Source organism: Pyrgilauda ruficollis, unplaced genomic scaffold (genome assembly GCF_017590135.1).
Source record: "Pyrgilauda ruficollis isolate IOZ18807 unplaced genomic scaffold, ASM1759013v1 scaffold25, whole genome shotgun sequence".
Taxonomy (NCBI): domain Eukaryota; kingdom Metazoa; phylum Chordata; class Aves; order Passeriformes; family Passeridae; genus Pyrgilauda; species Pyrgilauda ruficollis.
In genome coordinates, this window is record NW_024523822.1 from 5,743,987 (window position 1) to 5,766,065 (window position 22,079).

General features: G+C 38.9%; 1 protein-coding gene across 2 annotated transcripts in view; it reads left to right on the forward strand.

The window, feature by feature from the left end:
* The window catches only part of PLPP1 (phospholipid phosphatase 1), a 63,361-nt gene that overhangs the window by 39,396 nt on the left and 1,886 nt on the right, over window positions 1-22,079 (forward strand). For both annotated transcript variants that reach the window (XM_041470618.1, XM_041470619.1), the window contains exons 4-5: window positions 9,491-9,548; window positions 21,300-21,476. In XM_041470618.1, the coding sequence (XP_041326552.1) occupies window positions 9,491-9,548; window positions 21,300-21,476 (235 nt within the window). The remainder of the gene's footprint in view (window positions 1-9,490; window positions 9,549-21,299; window positions 21,477-22,079) is intronic.

Sequence of the window (22,079 nt, forward strand, 5' to 3'; positions counted from 1 at the left end):
GATGCAGATATGAGGGCTTTCTGTTACATTTGTGTATAAGTCCTGGATCTTATAAATGCCAGATGTCCCCTTGTGATGGAATTTTATTGTCCTTTTGTACTGCAACTGAAAAATCTGGACTGAATTTCAAACCTGGGTAATTGCTGGGTCCTGTTTTGGGGGTTTTTTAAAAAATATAATAAAACTTCGTCTTTAGGAATGCAATTCCAAACCTTATTTCACATTTTGGAACTGATATGTTGATATTACTTCCATAATGCAGTTTCGGTGTACAAGGAAACAGTTCAGATTTCTGTTTCTAAAAGTGGAGGGGGCAGTATTCATTAGGGCAAGAAGATGCATGTAGCAAACATCTCACTCCCCAGTTATTTGATGCCCTTTAAAATGGAGAAAGTCAGGCAATTATACACACTTATCAGGGATCTATGCTCATCACGTAAATCAAGTAGCCTTTTTATTCCAGGAGTGTAAAGTGCTTAAGTATCCTGCTCTTAGACATGGAACAGATGGGAGGCCGTAAGCATTACATGTTCTTCCTTAGCCAGTACACTGCAAAACTGGGAGTGGGAAGCAAAGGTCTGGATCTTTTCTAGTGAAGGATGTGAAAAAATGTCTAAACTGTCCTTTGAAAGACTAGCCCTTTAAGCAAACAGTCGTAGGTATGGTGGCAAGTGTGTAACTGAGCAGTTAAGAGTACATGCGGTGCTTCTGTGCATACATACCCTGTTTTGTTTTACCTCTGCTTCTGAACACATAGCAGTAGTGTGGGTGATCTGCAAATGAGTACTGACAGTGGATGTACTTAAAGTGGCTGCTGTAGTTATCTTCTCTAGTATATATTATGAGGAATTTGTTGTTAAGGCCTTTTGTAGCAGAAGTTTGAGTCATGTTTTTAACATGACTCAAATTTGGAGAACATGCTTTAATATTTCAGAGCTTTAGAATGAAGTTAGAACAAAATCCTTATTTATTGTTTTCAAAAATCCACATTTTCCTTTAATGGGACAGGTGAATATGAAGGAGGAACAGAGCATGTTATGAATATTCAGAAAATAAACTGAATGCTGGCATGTTCTCACAGCTTGATAGTGGCCTTCTCTTCTAATGATGCTAAATTTGGTTGCAGTTTGCAGTGCAGTTTGTTGTGCCTTGTTGCTTTAACACTGGTCAAACTAATTCTCCTCAGTACAAATTCTTGTACAGTGTAATATTTTTTCCCTATATATAATTGTTCTCCTTTATCTAACTGCTTAGGCTTTCTGAATTTACTGCAAATTTTTCTTGAAAACATTATGTACTACATTTTAGCTGAGCAGCGCAGCTTTGTCACATAAATGCAATAACTAACTTCTAGACATTTTTGTTAGATATTTTTTTTAGCTCCTTTTGCTGAGTATGGATGTTGCAGTGGGACCTAAAAGTTCAAAGTTCTGGGTTGGGAGCAACACTGAAAATCTCATGACAAAGCAGATCCAGGAAACGGCTCTTCCTAGATTATTTGTCACCTCACTAAGCACATGCATAGAAATTAAACCTTTGAACCTGAAGTGGTAAATATTACACCATATTGTAGGAGGCTGCTACTTCAGGGACACTCTGTGCAGTCTGAGCTTTTTTGGCTCCCAAAAGCTTACTTGCACAGCTAGCAAGGATGTGTATGTGTGTGCAACACTTCCTTTTAAGTTAAACTTAACTTTGGGTATTTGTAGCTCTCTAATTTCAGTCTGTCAGTTTTCTGTTTATGGTAATGGATAATGCAGCTGTCAGGGTTCATAATTATAATTGTATTACTAATGTACAGATTCATATTACAACTCAGTTGTCTAAAGGAAAAAATAGTTCTCTGCTTCAGGTGATGTATTGCTCCTATGCTGACTGCGCTCAAAACAAGCTGTGTGTAGTCTGCCATTGCAAGTTCAAAATGTAGTCTTCAAAGGAAGTTTTTAGGAATTAGAGCTGACTGTTTTGACATTGATAACTTATTTCAACACAATTGCCAAGGTGGTGCCCTTTACCAATCATTTGCCAAGAATTTGTCAGCTTTGTTCATATCTCCTTCTCTGGTTGTAGCCCTGCATGAGCTGTGAGTGCCGTTAAATCCCTGAGCAGTTCCCAGAAGCAGGGTGCCCCTGCCAGACGGCTGGTATGGGACTAACCCATATAACTTTGTTTGGAGTTCAACCAACTTGTGAAACTCTCATGTTGTCTTTTCTATGTTATCCCTTCAAAACTGTAACTGTGTTAAAACAAAAAACAACTACAAGCCAAAAAAACCTTTGCAAAACTTCCAAGGCTTATGCATTATTTACTTCTATTTAAATGAATGCTTTTTTTTTTCCCCTTGTTTCATTAGATAGCAACTGGTTTGCTTTGAATTTTTAAACTTAAGTCAAGAGTCTGAACATTCACTTTAACTTAACCCATCTCTATTAAATGACCTGTCTGTCCCTCTCCTTATCTGTCTCCCTGCCTGTCAGTACTGGGAGTATTTCTATAGCGAAGTATTATTTTGCATTAAAATTACTTGGCTTTTATAGAATGTACCAATATTCTGTTTTGAAACTTCTTAAAGCTTTGTTGAAAACCAAACTGCACTTAATGATTCAAGCATAACTAAATGGATTACTTCTCATCTGGCAGTTTCCATCAGCATCATGAATCAGAAATTTGACGTGCCAGAGACTTTTTATGTATTTACTAAGGGCATACTGGTATGTTGTATATAGCACTGATTATTTCTTTTATGGAGCTTTCAACCTGTGAAGTGCTCTACACTATTGAAATTTCTATGTATAGGAGTTTTCATTAGGGGCTTGATTTACTAGTTTTCACTTCTGAAAATGTACATGTAAAAAGACCCCACAAAAAACAGCTGAAGCAGCTTGGATACCAAGGCATTTGAAAGGAATAGAAGTCCACACATGTACTACTGTTCAGATAGTGCAGCCTTTTCCTTCAGCACTGGTTTCATCCTTATGCCATTCCTATTCAAGATATAACGTGGCTGGTTTGGGAACACCTACAGACCTATTGAAATTATTCATCACCTTTGAGAAGTTTGAGAAGGAGCTTAGTCAGGGCAACTATATATAATTTTACATGGAAGGAAAAATGAGCCATGGTAGTGAATAAAAGCCTTTAAATATTTAAGCCTTAGAAGCTTCTAGGTTGGCAGTGTGTGTTGAAATGGGGCTGTACTTGATCTGTGAGCAAAAGGAGCTGCCTTTGCAAATGCAACTTACTGGTGGTAGGGAGAATTGAATCTGAAAAATGAACATGCTCTAATCAAATGAGATGCAGTTCTGCAATCTGGATCTTGTTTCTGAGCTTACATCTCCTTTGCCTTAGTGTGAATTGTGAATTTGAGTAGTGATAGGTAACATTCATTTTCGTGACTGAAACTAGAACCCTTCCCCTTTTAATGGTTTTCAGACCAAGCTGGGCTTGAAATCTGTTTCAGTAGCTTATCATGCTTAAGGTCATTTGAAATCAAAATATGTACCTGTGTTCAGTGCATCCTGAAAATTATTTAGAAGCTAGCTGTGGCCAGCCAAGCAGGTAGATGCATCTTCGTATTCACAGAATTTCACTGGTTTGCAAAACTTATATCTAAGGTAACAGGAGGAAGAAGTCTCATATGATAAAACTTGGGGTGTGTATAACTGTATCAACCACATGGTACTGCAGGCACAGGTATCCCCTTTAGTGTTCTCCTACTGCCTCCTTTCCTTTTCCCCTTTGAAGATTATAAGAATCTGCTGAAGGATGTGTTCTGCATACTTGTCAAGTACTTCTTACCCAAAGCAGTTCCTTAAAGAAGGAATAGCATATAAATCCCTGATTTAAGAGAGATTATAATTTTCTGTCTTCATTCCCTTTATGAAAAATAACACTACTGCCAGTCAAAAACGTATTGTGGGTAAATTATGCAGACACAATAAATGGAACAGGAGTGATCTAGTGCAAGTGAGAGCAAACTACAAGTCTTTAGAAATGTTGGTTGAGTACCCCTTGATGCCATTTTCACTTTTACTATTTCCTGAGATGGAATTACAATGAAGAGAAGTAAACAAAGTCCTAATTTTTATTTTCTTCCCTACTGGAGGAGGCTACCTGGAAATGTAGTGGAAACTTAAACTTTCCTTTTGTGCATTGAGTTAAATGGAATGATAAAATCAGAACTGTTGAAAGATAACTTGTTTCGTAATAGTTCTGCAATTTTCATGAGGAAATTGCAGCATGGAAATTTGTTGGACTTTGGAATATTGAAAGCTCAAAATGTACGTGTTTTTATATGGCATAAATGACAGGATTTGGTAACTTCTTGCTCCTTTGCTAAAATAAATAAAATTTGGAAGTTCATGTGCAGATTGACTGCTGTTTATTTTAAAAGAAAAAAAAATCCAGTAACGGTATGAAATTTTTTTAATACTGGTTATTTTACAATCAAGTTTATTCCCCTGGTAGCTGCTGATATCAACTTCTCCTGTCAGATGCAAAATAGATAGTTTAGGTAGTCATTGCTCTGCTACGTTGTCCTATCAGTGTGTAATACTTTTGTTCAAATAAAATTTACAGAATATCTGCACACCTGAATGTGTCATCAGCTAATTTCTTCAATTCCTAGAGAATAAAGAAAGAAACTCCCATCAGATCATGCCAGCAGAAGCTTTTAACCAGCTTCGGAATCTGGTCAATCTAGCACTTAAGACAACCCTTGCAGTACTCTACTGCTAATTAAAACTACTTCATGTTGATGCTGAGCTTGAGGAAAAGTTACTTTATACCCCTGTTTCTTGGACAATCAGCAGTGTTTGTTTCAAAGGCTGGTGGTTAGGAAGGTGATTAGAAATAAGTAAATAGCTATCTCTTCTTAAAACCTGTTAGATTTGGTTCATGTCAGTAGGATAAGCAGGGAAAATTAATTGTGTATGATAGACTGCAAAAGGAAAAAAGTGGAAAGTCTGCAAAAATATGGTCACAGTATCAAATCATGTGTATTATGTGTCATTACCTTACATTGGAAGTTTCCTCACTATCTGCCACTGCATAAAGCTGAGCTGAGTGGATCCACCCTTCACCTGAGATATGATAATGGAATTGTGCAAGATACTTACTATTAAATGTTAGGTCTCATGTTGAAAAAATTGTCAATAAAAATTTCCAGAGAAGGATTAATGAATTGGAAAGACTCTGGCAGCGTTTTCCTATGTGTAAGTGTGTGGCTTTGTACTGAAGTGTGGGTATAATTACTGTCAGACAAGGAAGAAAGTGCAGAAATTGGGAACATGAGGTTCTGAGTAGTTCCTGATACTGTTCAGTAGGTGAACTGCTTTTGTGTTTATTTCAACTTTTCTTTTCAGTAATGACAAAAGGGCTTAATTTCAGAGTCCTCAAAACTCACACCCCACACTGATCTTGTAAGTTGTAGTGGTGCAAGTCCAGCATATGAGGAAAGAGTGAATCTTGGGAGAACAACTTTATTGCTGAATGCATAGAAAACTGACTTTAAAGAATGGTGTTAAAGTGTAGAACTAGGACTTTAAAGCGTGGCACTGAAATACTAGGAATATTTCAGAGACAAGCATGTGGCTTACTTGTCACAAGCATTGGCTTACTCAACACAGGCATGCTGAGCTGCAGCATTCTGGCATTTATTCCTCTCCAGATCATGGAATGGGTAACACAAATGTCATGGAAGCTTTGAGTCAGACTGGGAGAATCCAGGGAACTTGAAGATGGAAAGGACATGCTGGCTAATCCAGCTGGGTGTATTTTATTTCCTTTGACATGGGAGTGTGCATAATGTTTTGCTGAGCCTTCTGTTTTTCTCCAAGGGATCATTTCATAATTCTGTAGTAAGGTTGGGAAGATTTCCTTATCATTCAGCTAGGTTTATTGAAGAACCACAGGATGCCCTTTTGTGTGTAATATCTCTTTCTACTGTTGTTTACTGTAATTTCTCACCATTTAATGCTCCACTGTACCATCTGTGTTTAGCTGTTCTCTAGCCTTGTCTTTCCCAAGGCTGTTAATTTCCCTGACAGATTCCTACATTTCTCTTAAAGTTTCTGCACATTCAGGTGTTCATGTGAAGATATTAATTGAAGACAAGACATCAAGCTTGTTTACTGAGTTGCAGGGTGCAGTAATTCACTTAAGAAGTCATGTACTTTACAAAATAATGCCAAGCAGAACTTGCTACTTAAAACATGCACTTTCTTGTGCATGTCAAAGTCCAAGAAAAATAATCCTTTTATGTGCTGTGTACTATGTTCAATTTTCCTAGTAATTGAAGAAACATAACCTGTCAGGCTGGCTCTGCTCCCTGGGCTAAGCTGGCCTTGTGCATGGAAAGTAATAGAAGGTTGTCAGTGTCAAGTCCTCCAAGGCAATCTCTCTTAGTCTTGCTTATCTGGGCTTAGAAATCCTGGCTAAAATAATAAAATCATTCAGCTGATATGCTTCTTGTAGAAATTTTGTGCTTTGATTATTTTTCCAGGTATTCTTTAAAAATGCAGACATTCAGTAATGAACCACAGTAATAAATTGTAGTCAATCTTAGGGCTTTCAAGAACTTTATAAGAACCTTTTTAAAAATTACTGTGTCTTGTGTCTTTACTTTTTTACTGTCTTTGTCTTTATTGGAAACCATGTGAAATTCATGACAAAGCTAAGTTTCAAGAAAGCAAAACATCCCTTAAATTACCTTGTTTTAAGACATTTTTATGATGTCCAGCTCTACTGTGTACTTTGGAAACTAGGAGTATACTTTAAACCTCAACTGAGACCTGAAACTGGTTTTATGTTACTACTTAAGGCATTTTTCTAACTTGGGAATAATATATCGTCCAAGTGGAAGTAATTAAAGCTTATGCTTTTTTCCTGTAAAAATGAAACCCTATTTCTGACATAGGAAGAGATCTATGAGGTAGGTATTGATGAAGTGAAAGACATGGACCTCTGAAAAACTGGTTTTTTGATGTCAGAATTGGCCGTTTCGGAAACAATCAGATCAGGACTGCACTAGCCAGCTCTATTTCATGATACTTCAGTTTCACTGGATATTGTTCTAAGACTATTTTGTAAAGGATATTTTGGAATCTGATGGGTGAATTCTGTTGGGATAAGTTAGCCTTTCTTTCACTGTGAAAGGTAGGGACTTGGAAAGTCGTCTGTACGGTTTTACTGCTGGCTCATGGCAAACCAGCACTTGCAGTAGGATCACAAAGAAGCCAAGTGCTTGGCTGGTCTGATAGACATGACATTCTCCAGGCTTTGGGAAGACATTATTTATGTGCTGATGAATTGTTGGGAAATTTTTCATTGTCAATCTTAGTGTTTTGAAAGGATTTTAAGATTTTTAAAAAATGTCTTTTTCTTAAAGAAGTCTAGAGACAGCAGTATTGGCAGAGAAATTTCACTGGGATTGCACAATGTGCAAGTTGGATTAGTACTTTGTCCCATTTGTATTTCTGGCAATACTTCATGTGCTAAGCACAATATTTTCAGTCATGTACAGAATACTTATCTATACCTGATAAGAATGCATTCAAAGTTTGTAATCTTCAACCTGGGACAAGGCATTCTTAATGTACCTTAGGCTAATAGATTCCTGAAACAAAAAAGACCAGTAGTCAAGAACACATTTGAAAGGGTATAGGAATTTCAAAATAAACTTAAAGAATGGTATTTTTTCCTTTTATCATTTACTAGTCTTCTAAAGTCCTTCAGCTGGCAACAGGTTGCTTTCAATAATTGTAGGAAATATCATATGGCCAACCATTGGATGGCCAGACCTATTGGATAAAGTACTGTCATTGGAGCCAAAATCTCCTTATTCTGTATCTTCTGTAGAACAGCATGCTTTGCATTCTTAGATGACATGTTTGAAGGACAGGGCTCTTCACAATGCTTGTGTTGGTTTTCATAGTGGACTCTTGCCCAGAAATATTAAGTGTTTGAGTACAAGAGTGGAAAAGGGATGTCTAGCTACAGTGTAATCTTAATGGTTTTGAACTTTAAACATCTGAAGCTAGTACACTGGCAAAGATTTTCTTTTTAAGAAGCTAATTGGAAAATATCAGTTGGTGAAACAAAAGTCATTTTATTCCAGACTGCTTATTTAGTACCTCTGAAACCAAAAGCTGTTGCCAGTGTTTGAAATCAGCCATACACAAAAAGCTCTAAAACCTCTGAAACAGACCTAGGTAGACTTTTTCTGGTGCAGTTTCTAAATGTTATACGTGCCAACTAATTCAGGAAGTTTTGCAGTTTCACTTGTGCATAAGACAGTTTCATTGCCTTCTTTGTGGTATTTGAGCAGGGCATCTTTAACCTCATTATCTTGCTGCACGTCAGAGCTGCCTTTGTTACTCCTAGTCCAAAGAGTGGAAATGTTTCCTTTGACTAGGAATTTCCCTGGCCTCGGGGTCTCTGCCTGGCAGAGGCACCAAAACAAGGGGTCTGGTGGATATAGTAGAGGTCAGACTGCAGAGATATGAAACTTTATTAAGCTGGGCATGTTTTTGTATGCCAGACTGCTGAGGAGGGTTGTGTCATTAAATTGCACGGAAGGCTGGCTGAAACCTGGCTGGTGGCCTGTGGAGCAGCACTGTTACAAGGCTCTCTGCATAAAATGGAAAAAAGTAGTGCCAAGTACAATTCTTTCATCTCCCTGATTTAGACTAAATTGTCTTTAGATTTTGCCTTCTTTTCCTGAAGAGGTGTGTGGTGTTTATTTTACATCTGTGTCTCCGCACAAAACCAGCTGTGCAGGGGAGGACCTGGCCAAAGGAGTCTTGGACTGTCAGTGTCAGCTGTCAATCCTTTGGGAGCTGAAGGCAGTGTTGACACTCTCAATGAGATCGCCAAGTCACTTCTACAGATATTACATGAAGTGTCATCTTTTGCAGTTGACTGGTTAATAAACTGCATTCCTGCCTTTCCCCCTACCTTTCAATAATAAATTATCAGGGTCTGTGTGAATCATACATTTCACAAAGGTGTAGAAATGTAATATAAACTTGTAGATATGAGTTGTTAACTACTGCCTCTTGATGGTGACTAAATGCAAGTAATTGTTTTGGCATGATTAATGTCATCTCTATTCATACATACACTGTGACTCTAAGATAAGGACTTTTAAGAAGTAATTATATTTAAAGTATTCTGGCATTTGTCAAGATGAACTGTTAAAGGACACCTGATTATTGTCTTTGAACATGTGTTCCCTTGCTGTTCAAACTTCAGTCAAAAGTCCAGTACTTACTGCCTGATTAAGACATCAGCTTAACTCTGGAAAAGGATCACTGATGAGTAATGAAGTCTGTACTCTTGGTTAAAACCTGTGTGATGTGCCTAGGGAGCCTCCTTGAAGAGTAGTATGGACATGTTTGCATTTTACCAGTTCACTTGTATAATACAGATTAGTATTGCTGCAGACTGAATATTGTGAAAGAAAACTGATGTCTGATCTTTTCTTTTCCAGACTATCATTTTATTCTGGCCATTCTTCATTCTCCATGTACTGCATGCTCTTCGTAGCAGTAAGTATGCTCTTTCTACCTAAGTGATAACAAAAGATCTGTTAGCTACCCAGTACTGAATATTTACTTTGGCTGCTTTGCACAAGGGACATGGCTTTTGTAGGATGCTTGTCTGGTACAGTTAAAAACTTCTCAGTAGGAGCTGTAAGAGTGGTGATACTGGGACAAGAAGTAGAATGATGTTCATTATGCCTAAGAATACTTAATATGGTACTTCGCTCGTGTGTCATGTCGAAAATGAGCCCAGTGACAAGTGTGTTTTGAAAAGAAGATCCTACTTAAATTTAGTTACATTTAAAGTATTATAAACCTTGTGAAATTTATAAGGCTTATAATACTTATGAATTTATAAGCCTTATAAAAATCTATAATAAAACATGTCTGATTTAATGAGATGTGCAAAGCCTATTATAAAATAAGGCAAAGAAGACTCTTAAACGCTGATCAAGTGTGTCCTGGCCCATAAGCACAAAACAGCAGTTCAAATTGAATTTTCAAATTCCTTTTTATTTTTCTGTATTTTTTAGGCACAGAGAGGGAAGAGTGAGGAAAGCAAGGGGACAGTAAATATTAGTGATAAGATCAAATCAGAAATGCTTCATTTGGGGATTACTGTATTTTAGTTGAAATTGTTCCAGTCAACTAGGATAAATTATCTTCACTCTTAGGGTAAGGTTTGTAATATGAAAGACTGATTGTGTTGTTCTCCCCCTCCTAAGTGGTAACACAGAATGCATTAACAACTTTATAGAATTTTGTTGATAATGCAGTTGTAAAATTAAGCTCTCGTCCTGGACATAAGTTGCTAACTTATGTTAGCAACATAAGTGCATAATATGTGCATTCCACAGTTTTTACAGACCTTGGATTCAGTTTGTTTTTTTTTTTCTCTTTGTTGCATTTTAATTTTTTCAGTCTCTCATGGCATAACATCCAGTGGGAGTGAACCAATTGTTCAAACTGAACAAAAATCCCTACAACTACACATAGAAGGGGTAGCTCTTCAGTATCATGTAGGTAGTTTTTAAGCTTTATTTTAAAATAAAGCTATCTCAGAAGCTTGATGTTCAGTTTTGATCTGTCATGCAGGTGTTTTTATGGCTAAATCTGTTTGGATTGTCTCCCCTGCCTACTAGTCTTATCTAATGTAAATACAAAGAGTTCATAAAAGTGTTATATCCTGGGTTTGACTCCAATATGGTGGTATGATTTCCTCTCTGCTGTTAAATGTTTTTGTTCATTATGACTGGCAATCTCCAAAATTTTATGTGTCCACTCGTAATAGCATTTCAAACCCAAACCCACTCTTCCTACAGTGCAGTGAAGCAGTTACTGCTATACAGAGAGCACCCTAATACCAACTTGCCCCTCTGGGCTCAGTCAGACCCTTCTCATCCAACATCTTCTCACATGGTTTTGTTAAACAACATGATAATGTGATACTTAAATCTCACAGAAGGACAAACCCTGAGATAAGAAAAACCTTGGTAGGTGTGTAGCAATATGTATTGTTTAAAATTCATACTGACTGGATTGCAATTGTCTGTCAAGGATCTGAAGCTGTCTGAGCTTTTACCACTGTCCCATGTGTGTAAGGCATGTTCTGCTGCATCCTGGGTAAACAGTGGTGATAAGGAGGAATTCTCAATTCATTAATTGAAGGTAATGGGTCCATTAGATAATACAACTCTCTAGATGCATACAAGACAGTAGAAGATGTCTTGAACAACCTGGACTTGAGACCTTGTTTAGTTAACCTACTAGGCTTGGAAAAAATTCAGCCTTTGGCAAGAAAGTAAAGAGTTCTTTATTTTTAAGTTACTAACTTCCTGTGGCTTGAATAATGCTTTCTGGAGTGCCTGTGGCATATTCTTTTGAATCCATGCAAAAGAGCTTGTCTGGAAAGCTCTTGAAGAGGAAAATATGAACCTTAGCTGTCTTGGGGCTTTGTGTGCATGAGTTTGATTCTCGGCAACCTTCTGCATGGGCAGGTGGCAAGTCAGTGCAAATCAATGCCTTCCTATGCAAGCTACTTTAAAATACCACTGTCCTTGTGTCCTTGTCCTTGTGTCTGTCCTGGTTCAGACAGTTGCTGTGCTCAGATTTGTCCTTGTGTTCACTCAGTTCTGTAGTAACTGCAAAACATGGCTTTGCTTAGTAGCATCCTTAAACTAGAGGGGTACAAATGCCTTTAACTCTTCTAAGATGACATTTGAGCAGGAAGTGTTTCATGGGAGATCAGTTTGTTTTTCATTAATCAGTCAATGAGTTTCCAGGGCCCTGTCTGTTTCTGCATCCATTTTTTGTCTTTGGCTGAGCTATATTGCCCAGTAAAGATAAGAGGCTTTGTGGAGATTAGACTTCTACTTCCTTCTGTCCAATAATAAGATTATTCATCTAGAAACTGCCATGAGGCTGTTGTAGGGACATCTGAAGAAGGTTAATGGCTCCTGTGCAGTATGTTTTTGTCTTGCTGATTAACATAGCCTTAGTCAATACCAAGAAACCAAATCGAGTTCAGATGTCTTCAAAAGGACAGCTAGTGCAGGAGGGTGAGGAGAACACACACACACACACGCACTTGCCCATGTGGCAAGGCAGAGTGCTGCTGCTGGCTACAAGCCAAACCTGCAGCACTTGATGGCTTGTTCATTTTCTGAACTCCAATGCTGCCTTCATCTGTGCCCTGCACACTTTCTGCAGCCACGGGCTGAGTCACCAGCAGGACAGGCTGTTAGCATGTGGCATTACTCACAGAGGCTGTGTTAATCATAACCAGACACTAGCATGCTGTTTTCTGGAGTGGCTGGAGGAGTCTGGTGTGGGTGGGTGTGTGGGTGTGTGTGTGTGTGTGGATGTGTACTGGGGAAAGTGTGCTCTTAAAAGTTAAGTGCTGAATGCATGTGCTGTGTCAGGTGAATCCATGACACTGTAGAGAACCAGTCCTGTGAAGAGCAGCTGAGGGAGCTGGGGGTTCAGCCTGGAGAAAAGGAGGCTTAGAGGTGACCTTACAACTCTCTACAATTGCCTCAAAGGAGGTTGTAGCCAGGTCGGGGTCCTAGGCAGCCGGCAACAGGATGAGAGTACTTGGAAAGGATTTTCAAGTATTGGACGAGGCTCCCCCCCGGAAGTGGTGGAATTGCCATCCCTCCAAGTAGTTAAAAGATGTGTGGATGTGACACCTGGGGACATAAATGAGTAGTGGACTTGGCAGTGCTGAGTTAACAGTTGAACTCAAATGATCTCAAGGCTCTTTTCCAACCTAAACAATTCTGTGGTTCTATGACATTTTTAACTTGGCAACCATTTGGATTTCTTCAAGAGTCTGAATTATGCTGAGGAGTATTTCTTCTGCTTACAGGAGATTGCCAAAATTACCTGAGTCCTGACTGCATGGCTTTGCTGGTATCAGGAGAAAAAACTGCAATTTTGAACATAATCCTATGCTGCATGTCCCATCTCATAGCAGAGGCCACACATGGAAACACCACTCACTGTATTAGTCATCAAGTTCTCTACTTTAACTCTTTGTTGCATGGAAATGTTAGTTTATATTATCCATCTGTTTAAATAAGCAGCAGTATACATCACTTGTTCTCACAGCACAGAGGTCATTGCACCTGTAAAAAAGCTGTTGTGTCTAGCTAGACAAATTTAAAGCTTGGGTTTTCAGCCCACTTCCAGGTTAAATTGCAGTTTTTTATATTTCCTAACATAGAATTAGTGAAACCCCAGACAAAAACCTGCTTGCAGTCTTGTTAGTCTAGGAAGCTGTGGTGGAGAATGTGTTTTGAGACTCATTTGGCAGAGCTGGATGGGTTAGTTTGGATCCAAGCAGAGCTGTTATCTCTGCGATAAGAGCTTCTGCCAACAGCAGCTTTGTGTGCAAGCTAGAGGGAGTTTGACCGCAACAGTATGTGGGAATCCAGTGACCTGATAACAGATGATGGATCCCAAATTATCTGTGTTATCCTCTCCCCATGCTGCATGTTTTTTAATAATTAAACAGCTGGCATGGCCTCTCCTGAATCAAAACGATTTAATCCTGTTTTGGAAATGGGAGAACAAGTGTAGTGGAACACCTCTTCTAACAGTGTTCCTGTGACCAGACTAGCACCTTGGCCCTAGAGGGTGAGATGCTGCAGGCAGTTTTTGCTTTTTGTTTAAAAAGTTGTTTTGAGTTAAAACGCTAAATGCATGCTGCTATCAGTAGTGAGAACAGTTGGCAGAAATGGGTGTGGCCCTGAGGATTAATGTGTCTGTAACAGAAGCAGTTTTGGCTGCAGCCCTGCCGGCACCTATGCCAGGATGAAGAATAGGGCTGCACAAACCCAGCCAAGAGACGCTGCTATTCTGGGGATGGCAACGTGTTTGTGCTGCTTAGACTTGGGACAAAAAGGGATGATGAATCTTGCACGATGTAACTTGAGTGGCTCTCCTGCAAGTCATTGGGAACATTTTATGTATCCAAGGTCACATGGAATTACAGATGAGAACAGGAGGGTAGCTGGTGTTTTCAAGTGGCTGGGATTGACAGCCTTCTTTTGCAGAGAGATCATAGGATAAACACAAGTGAAAACAGGCTTTAGGCTGCTTTTGGTACTCAGTGCTCCCAAATGTGCCAGTCAACCTCTGCTCTCAAACTCTGATTTTAATTGTTTTTTTGGGATGGGAGTTTGAGTGAAACAGTACTCAAACAAGACTTTTTAACATAGTATTTTAGGTATGTCTGTTTGCACAGCACCTCTTTCTTCACTTTTGCAAATGCTATTGACTAGAGCTACAGAACTGTCTTTATCGTGTTCCTGCCCACATAAAAGTTGAAGACTAGTCTAAAATGAATGAAAAGATGTGTTACTGAAAATGCTTTGTTTGGCTGTAGCTGTGCGTAGTATCAAGTGCCTTACTTTCAGCAGATAAAAAAATAAAGGCTAACTGGTCATGCTGCAAGGCTCAAGTATGGGAGCACTTGTGCTTCTGCATGTATGTACTCCTAGTATTCTTTTAATATTGTTATTTAGACTTTTTATGGCAAGCAAACAAAAGAACCTGAGTTCTCCATGGTTTGCTTGGAAGTTAGGGCCACTAGTAATGATGTCAGTATTGTGAACTGGCTCGTCTAGGACTGAGCTGAAAGCAATACATTGAAGTGCTTTAGTTCTTCTAGTAAGTGTTAAAATACTAACTTCAAGGAGTTTTTGTCTATCAGAAAAGAGGTAAGTGTTGTATTCCAATTTGCAACAGAATAAAATGTTACTGTTTATCCTGCTCTGTGGTAAAAATTATGTCAATGTGAAATTATTTTGGCAATGTACAGCCAAATTGAAGCTGGAGGATTAAAACCCAAAAAACCCCCATTGCCCACTGGACAAGTAGTATTTGTTTAGAACAAGATTGATTGTAATGTTGATATTGAATTGAAAGCTGAATTGTTACTAGTAACAGGAATTTAGGCCCATTGCTTAGGAGCCAGCTGTTGCACATCAGTTGCCTTTGACAACAGGATGCTGCTATCTTGAAGAACCCCGACTGGTACATAATCTGCCTTTTCTCGCTAGTTCAGCCATTTCCCCCCAGTTCAGCTCTCCCATAGATTAGTTCCCTGTAGGGCAGTTCAAACATCAGAGCTGACACAGGGAAGATCGATATGGTCAGAGTCATAGGGATATACCATCCCTTTACCTATACCATCCTAACAGCAGCTCAGGCATACCCTGAAGGCACTGCTGACCTGTACCTTTTCCACTCACTGGAAGGGGAAGAACTAATTCTGAACTGTTACTCCTTTCTTTTTTATTTTCTGCCCAAGCTAAATAAAACAAAAGGACATATAATAATGCATTTACCAGGGGTCATAAATAAGTATTTATGAAAAGGATGTGCCATTATAAAGGCAAAACATATTGACAGGCATCAAAGTTTAAGTTGCTTTTTTTTATTCCTTTAAATTTTTTTTGAGAAGCCCAGCTCATGAGTGACTCATTAATTCTTCTACAGCTCTGTATTCCTTTTATAATACAGTTTTCTGTTCGGATGTCAGCCTGCTGTGTTTAAAAGTACATGGGAGAGACATTATGTGTATTTCTGGTTTGCAGGCAGTGTCTTGTTGGCTGATGCCTATAGCTCTGTGTTTATTCACAGATGCAGCGCTTCCAGGTACAAAATAAGCTGTTGCACTTCCATGTAATATTTGCATAAATGCAAGATTGGATATGATGCACATATTGTTGCTCTTTTGTACTCAGAACTGCAATTTTTAAACTGTTTACTGGATTTCTTATATTTCCTTGAATTCCAGAGTTTGTATTAGCTGAGATATGATGAATAACTCTTATACAAAGCTATTTGAATAACAGCATTTCTACAAACTAGCTTTTATATGACGGCATCTCTCAAGTTTCCCATAACAAGCAGAAAGGGAAGAGCTATTCTGCAAACATTTAGATGTAGGAGAAAGCTTTGAAAATCTCTGAAGGGAGCCTTTGTCTCTGCTGTTGCCTAGTCTGAGCAGGGAAGAGGTGTCAGGACTGCTGAACAGGACTAGAACAGGGATGGCAGATCACTTATCTGTATCGCTTATCACTGTGTATCTGTCTAAATGTTTGGTTTCAGTTGTTTTATAACATTATGGAAGAATCTCGCCTGGATGTCTCAGCTTGTCTGTTCTCTTGGAGGATCATATTTTAATACGGGCATTTATCAAAGATGCTCAGATGCAAACTCTGTCTGTTGCAAGTGTGTTGTACTGTGACTACTGCACTGCCCTCTCCTCAAGGAAAGGCTACAGTGTATTTACTGATGGAGCTGGAGGGTGAACAGTTACTTTGGCACTCTAGGCATCTTCCCAGCTTCCTAATGGAAGACTTCACAGTCTTAGGGGGTGTTGTCTCCTACAAGGATGTCCTTGGATATATGTAAAAATGAAATTTTCCTATTTTACAAATGTGCCTAGACTGTTAGCTGTTAATGCCTAATCCCAGGCCTCCTGAAAAATTTTGCCCCATCTTTTCATATTAGTTATGCAAAGGCTGTTTTTCTGAAGACTTCAAAACACTGGTGCCTCCTGTGCTTTCACTTCCTTCCATCCCTGCCTCATTAACAAAACCACCTATACACAGTAGCTCCATATCTACTCCCTCCACCTCTGAAATCCCAAAGCAAACCACATACTTGTGTACATGGACTTGAGTGTGCTTAAGCATTCCTAAATCAGAGCTTCTTGGTTTGGGAAGATTCCCTGTGGTTTGTGGCTCTTGGGACTTTTGGGTCAGCAGACTTGCTTTGAAGTATGAGCTTTCCTAACGGCAGCCAGCAATGGGTCCAAATACTAACTAACCACAGCAGTGTTTGTGCCTCCTAGAACAGTAATGCCATAGGGCTCTTCCATACTGCTCAGGCAGATGCCATAAACCAAAGACACACATGACTAACAGTAAATGCTAAGCTAAGTAAAGTAAATGCCATTTACTTGCTCGCTTCTAAAACTTGTGTCAACTATTAAGGTCTCTCAAAGTAGGGATTTATTTCACAAGAACTGACTTTCTGCACCTTTGTTTTGTCTCCAGAGGCTTACTACTTGCACTTGGACAGACTGAGAAGTGTTGTCATTTCTTTATGTCACACGGGTATTTTCTCTCTTGGAAAGTGTTTTCATACTGTTCTACTCTTAAGTTAATGATGCTGTGATTCTGTTAGGGTTGGAGAGACAGAAATAAGAGTGAAAATAAGTGTATCTCTAAAGGGAAGGTGTGCCTTGCTTCTGTTCTTTAGGACAGGACCCCTGTGGGAAATGCAGTTACTGGGGCCTTTGGTATCAGGAGAAAATCTGTTTTTGAAAAGTATCAGAACAAATCACTTGGTACAAGTAGTACTGTTACTTGGTGGGGGAACACCACCACAATCCCTCCCCTCTCCAAATTTCTTCCTTTTGACTTCCATTCTTGAACAAGAGGATTTCCCATACCTTAATAGGCAAAATTATTTTGCAGTGCAGAATTTCTGTATAAATGGAAGAAATAAGAGAAGGTATTGAATAAAAATAACAAAGGAGTTTTAGGTGTTGAAATGAAAAATCTGAAATATGATCTTGGTTGGTGAACTGAATAGGTTTTGGTAGATTTAAAAGAATTTTGTGCCCTTAAAAGTGGAGAAGTATTATATTAGCTGTTAGGAAGTTTCCTTGTGAAGCCACATGGTCACACCTCCACCAGTCCATCTATGAAACACAAGTCACTGTACTTCCAAATTAGGTAGGCATGTGTTTATGTAAATTAATACTGCTCTGTTGAAAGAGCAAATGCTCAAAAGCCATGCTAGAAATGTGGAGTAGCAAATAATTCTTCAGTTGCAGAGACCCTTCCATTCATGTCTGTGGCTTCTTGCAAGAAGCCACAAAGTAGCTGTGAGTTTCTCTTCATTGCTTGTGTGTATTTTTAGAAATGAAATACTAGACCATAGATTAAGAAGAAATTTGTGTTCAGGATGTGTGTGGCATAGAGGACATATTTTCATTATGGAGTAAACTAGTAGGGAAAAAACCCTGAAGATTATTTAATCCCTTTAACAAGAAGTCTTGTGAAATCTCTTTGCACTTTTAAAAGGAATGAAAGAAGCAAACACATAAAGCAGCATGTGGAGAGCAATAGAGCATAGCTAAAAGACAACTGCTGAAGGATCAGAATGCTCACAACAGTGTGGAGGGAAGCTGGCATGGTCAGAATGCTGACAGGAGTGGGTCACTACCAGGGCAGCTTGGGATGCTCCTGCTGCCTTCATAGGCTCACAAATTTGTTCTCAACAATATGTGAAATGCTGTAGGAGGCATGTCAGTATTACCAAATGAGATCTCCTAAAGTTCTGTGGCTTTTACAGATCACAAATTTTACTTATATACATGCTCCTTTCTAGAAAAGAGGCTTGGGTGGGGAGACAGGGATTTGCTTCCGGTTTCCATCTCTAAGGCTATCCTGTGACTTCAAAGAGCAGCAAAGGAACCTGAGGTATGCCATAAAGGAGGAGGTTCTGTAAATAGCATGAAGCCACTGCACTCTGTTAGTCAACAGGGTCAAAATAGTAGCAAGAGTTAATGCAGCATGGGGCTAGGACATCTCCATATTGTGCATTTAATGCTACATAAGGGCTAATACTGTATAAAGGAAAATTGGGAACACTTCCAGTATTAACCTTGATTTACCATTGATGAATCATCGGCAAAAGCTCCTCCTCTCCTTGGCTGCTGTATTTTCCTGCATGGACCTGACAGCCTGCCTGTTGCAGGCAGACCTGTTGCTGTTGTCTTTCCAAGAGCAAGTCACAGAAGTGGGAAGAAGCTTGGCAGGGTAGCACAACTCTGACCCTGTTAAAAGCACCGTCAGTTTGAAGCTACCTGCTTTAAAATAACATGGCATTTGCTATTGGCAGCAGCTGGTTAATAAGCAATTACTTTCAACTTAACAAAAAACCCCCATAAACCCAAACCCAATTGTAACCAGAGTGACAGGTGCTATTTCTGAAATTAAACACAGCAGTGATCAGTCAGCCTAACACTTACCTGTGGTATAATTTCTCACCCTTCTCACACCTAGTTTAAGAACACTGTAAATATGTTTGCTAGTAGAAGGTGCAAGAAGGCCTTTGGCCATTTCCTGTACAGATAGAGGAGCTGATGGTGTGAACAATCACCTAGAATTTGTGAAGTCTATAGCCAACTGCTTATGCTCTGCAGCTGATAGAACAGCTGCAGATCTTCTCTGTGATGTGAGATTACTCTCAAACTACAGAAATCAAGCTTTCACATAGATGTCAAACCCAAATTTCTTGTCTGATGTTTTGTCAAGCAGAAAGAATTTGAATACATGCTGCATAAGGGCAAAGACTGCTTTATTGATCATTCAGTGCACTGAGCTGGCATCCTTCCAAGTTGGCATTTGCATGCCTTACCCCATTTTATTCTTGTGTTCATAAGTAAACCTGTTTTCTCACATATCTGCAAAAGGGTTGCATAAAACTTTTTTTTTCCTACTATGGCTATACACCCTTTGCCAACTTCCAAAAATGTTCATATGGAAAAAAACCTCATTGCAGTAAGGTATTTTAACTGCCTTCAGGAAAATCTAGTGGGAATAGGGAAAGAGCAAAGTACAGCCAGTATTAAATCATCAGCCAACTCTACAGGCTACCAGCATATGCTGCTTGGACCTTCCTCTATGCACTTTGCACTTTGTAGTGTTCTGGTCTACTGTTGGTAAATCCAGAAGTAGCATCACCGTAAGTCCATTAAAACACCTTTTGTTAAAAGAACTTTGTGTGACAGGTAATTTTTGAAGTGGCTAAACTGTATTTTCCTATATGTATAAAATGTATTTTCCTATGAACCTAGTGGTGAGTTTGAGGCACACAGAAACATGCAGTGCCCACCAATTTGAAGGGGAAAATTTATTCTTCAGTTTAGTCTTAAGTGTAGCTTCTTTAGAGTCTGATTCTACCCTGACCTTGCTATTAAAGAAAACTGTTTATGGATAGGGTTGATGTTTTTGATGCTCCATTTATAGCTGAAAATGTCAGCATGCTAAAATTATGATGTAAGTTACTAAGAGAAACATTACCCAAAATGTTTAACTTTGGAAAGTATCACCTCTGCATCTACAGTGTCTTCTCTGTGCCTGTATTTACATGGTAAATGTACTGCTTCTCCAAGTTATCCATGGCTTTTGAAGTCAGCAGTGGAGGGTTTTACCAGGAGTTTGGTGTACTGCCTTGGTGCCTGATGCCTGTGTTGGTTTCTACATTTCTCAAGACTGTCAACTAAGGTTTTGTCCTTGCCCTGAAGTTTCTAGGTGTCTCTGAGAAGATACACTTGAAATGTTAAATATAACATCCAAATGTATTGTTTTCTCAGTGAGTGCAGTAACTATGGTGCTTTCTTTGGTGATAGGATTAAGTTTCAGAATAAATTAAATTATGTTTACAGAATGTATTTGGAGAAACTAGAGAGCTAGACAGATGTAGACAGCCAGGTCCTAGACAGGCCAGAGAAAAAAACAAAGGCAGGGTCTTAGATTAGATTAGATGGGAAAGTAATAAATACTGCAAAATGGAGATAATGCATCAAAAACATAGATATACACAACAAAAGCAGACCTGAGGGGACAGAAAATACATGGGAACTTCAAATATCCACGGAGTGGTAGCATGGTTAATATGCAGCTGAAAAGGGTGAGGAACACAGCTCAGTGAAATATACCAATGACAACTGAGAAGTGCTATCATTACCTCAAGTTAGTTCTGATACTTAGCCACAGCTACAGTGCTGTGCTGAAAGTTGGTAATACTAAAGGTGACTGGAATTGAGAATGAAGTTAAAAAACTTGTTAGCTCTATGTATAGTAAATGTAAACTGTTTTGTATAAGGCTTACCTGTAGTTCATGCAGGAGTAAAATACTGGCTTGACTTCCTCTGGACTCTTTTTAAGCCTTAAGTGGCTTTAGTATTACCAGGACCTTTATCCTGAAAATACTTATTTGTCATATTGGTACAAATGGAACAATACGATGGTGTTATGTATAAATTAAAGTCCAAAACTATCAAACTCTGCCCTGGCAGCCTTAAGAGTATAACTATAGCACTTAAAACAGCTGTGAATATTATTTCAATAAAATTTCAATCAACTCTTTTGAAAAGACCCAACACAACTTTACTGCTTCTGTGCTTTCTGCATTTTGTAACTAATTTTTCTTTTCTTTTTCTTTCAGCTTTATCTTCAGGCAAGAATGAAAGGAGACTGGGCAAGACTTGTACGTCCTACTATACAGTTTGGTCTTATTTCTGCATCTATCTACGTGGGTCTCTCACGTGTTTCTGACTACAAGCATCACTGGAGTGATGTTTTAACAGGACTTATCCAGGGCGCGGTGGTAGCTGTGCTCATTGTAAGTAATTCCTGAGGGGGTGGGTGTGTGTGAATGCTGCTTTTATGAACAGCACCTTAGAATTGCAGGCTGTGTTCACAGGAAAGCAAACCTGTATTTCTAATGCTTCAGAAATTGCTGAAACAGGTAAACAACTCCTTGAACTGATTGTAGCAATAGTACTTTGGGGAGTGAGGCAGGCTCTGGCCCAATGAGATAAGTAGTAGTTTTAGCCATTGGACAAGATGAAACTGTCCCTGCTCAAGAGCTTTTCAAATAACTAAGGATTGAAATGGTAACTTCAAACCATGCAGGCCTCTCTGTATAAATCAAACTTTTTGCTTCTAGCCAAATATGAAATCTCAAGTACAACAGCAGAGAACATAATATAAAGTATGTTTTATAAAGTAAGTTTTGTAAAGTAAAGGTGGGGGAAGGACCTTGAAGAATAAGGGGAGCACCAAAGTGTCTGCCTTTGCCACCTTACAGAGTGTGTTTTTTCAGTCTGACAAAACTCTTCACCATTTCTTGTGTGCATTCCTAGTACTAAAAATGTGTTCACAACAAGGAACCTGTGAAGCTTAGCTGTACTGATGAGTATAAAGCTGTCTCAGGAAACAGACA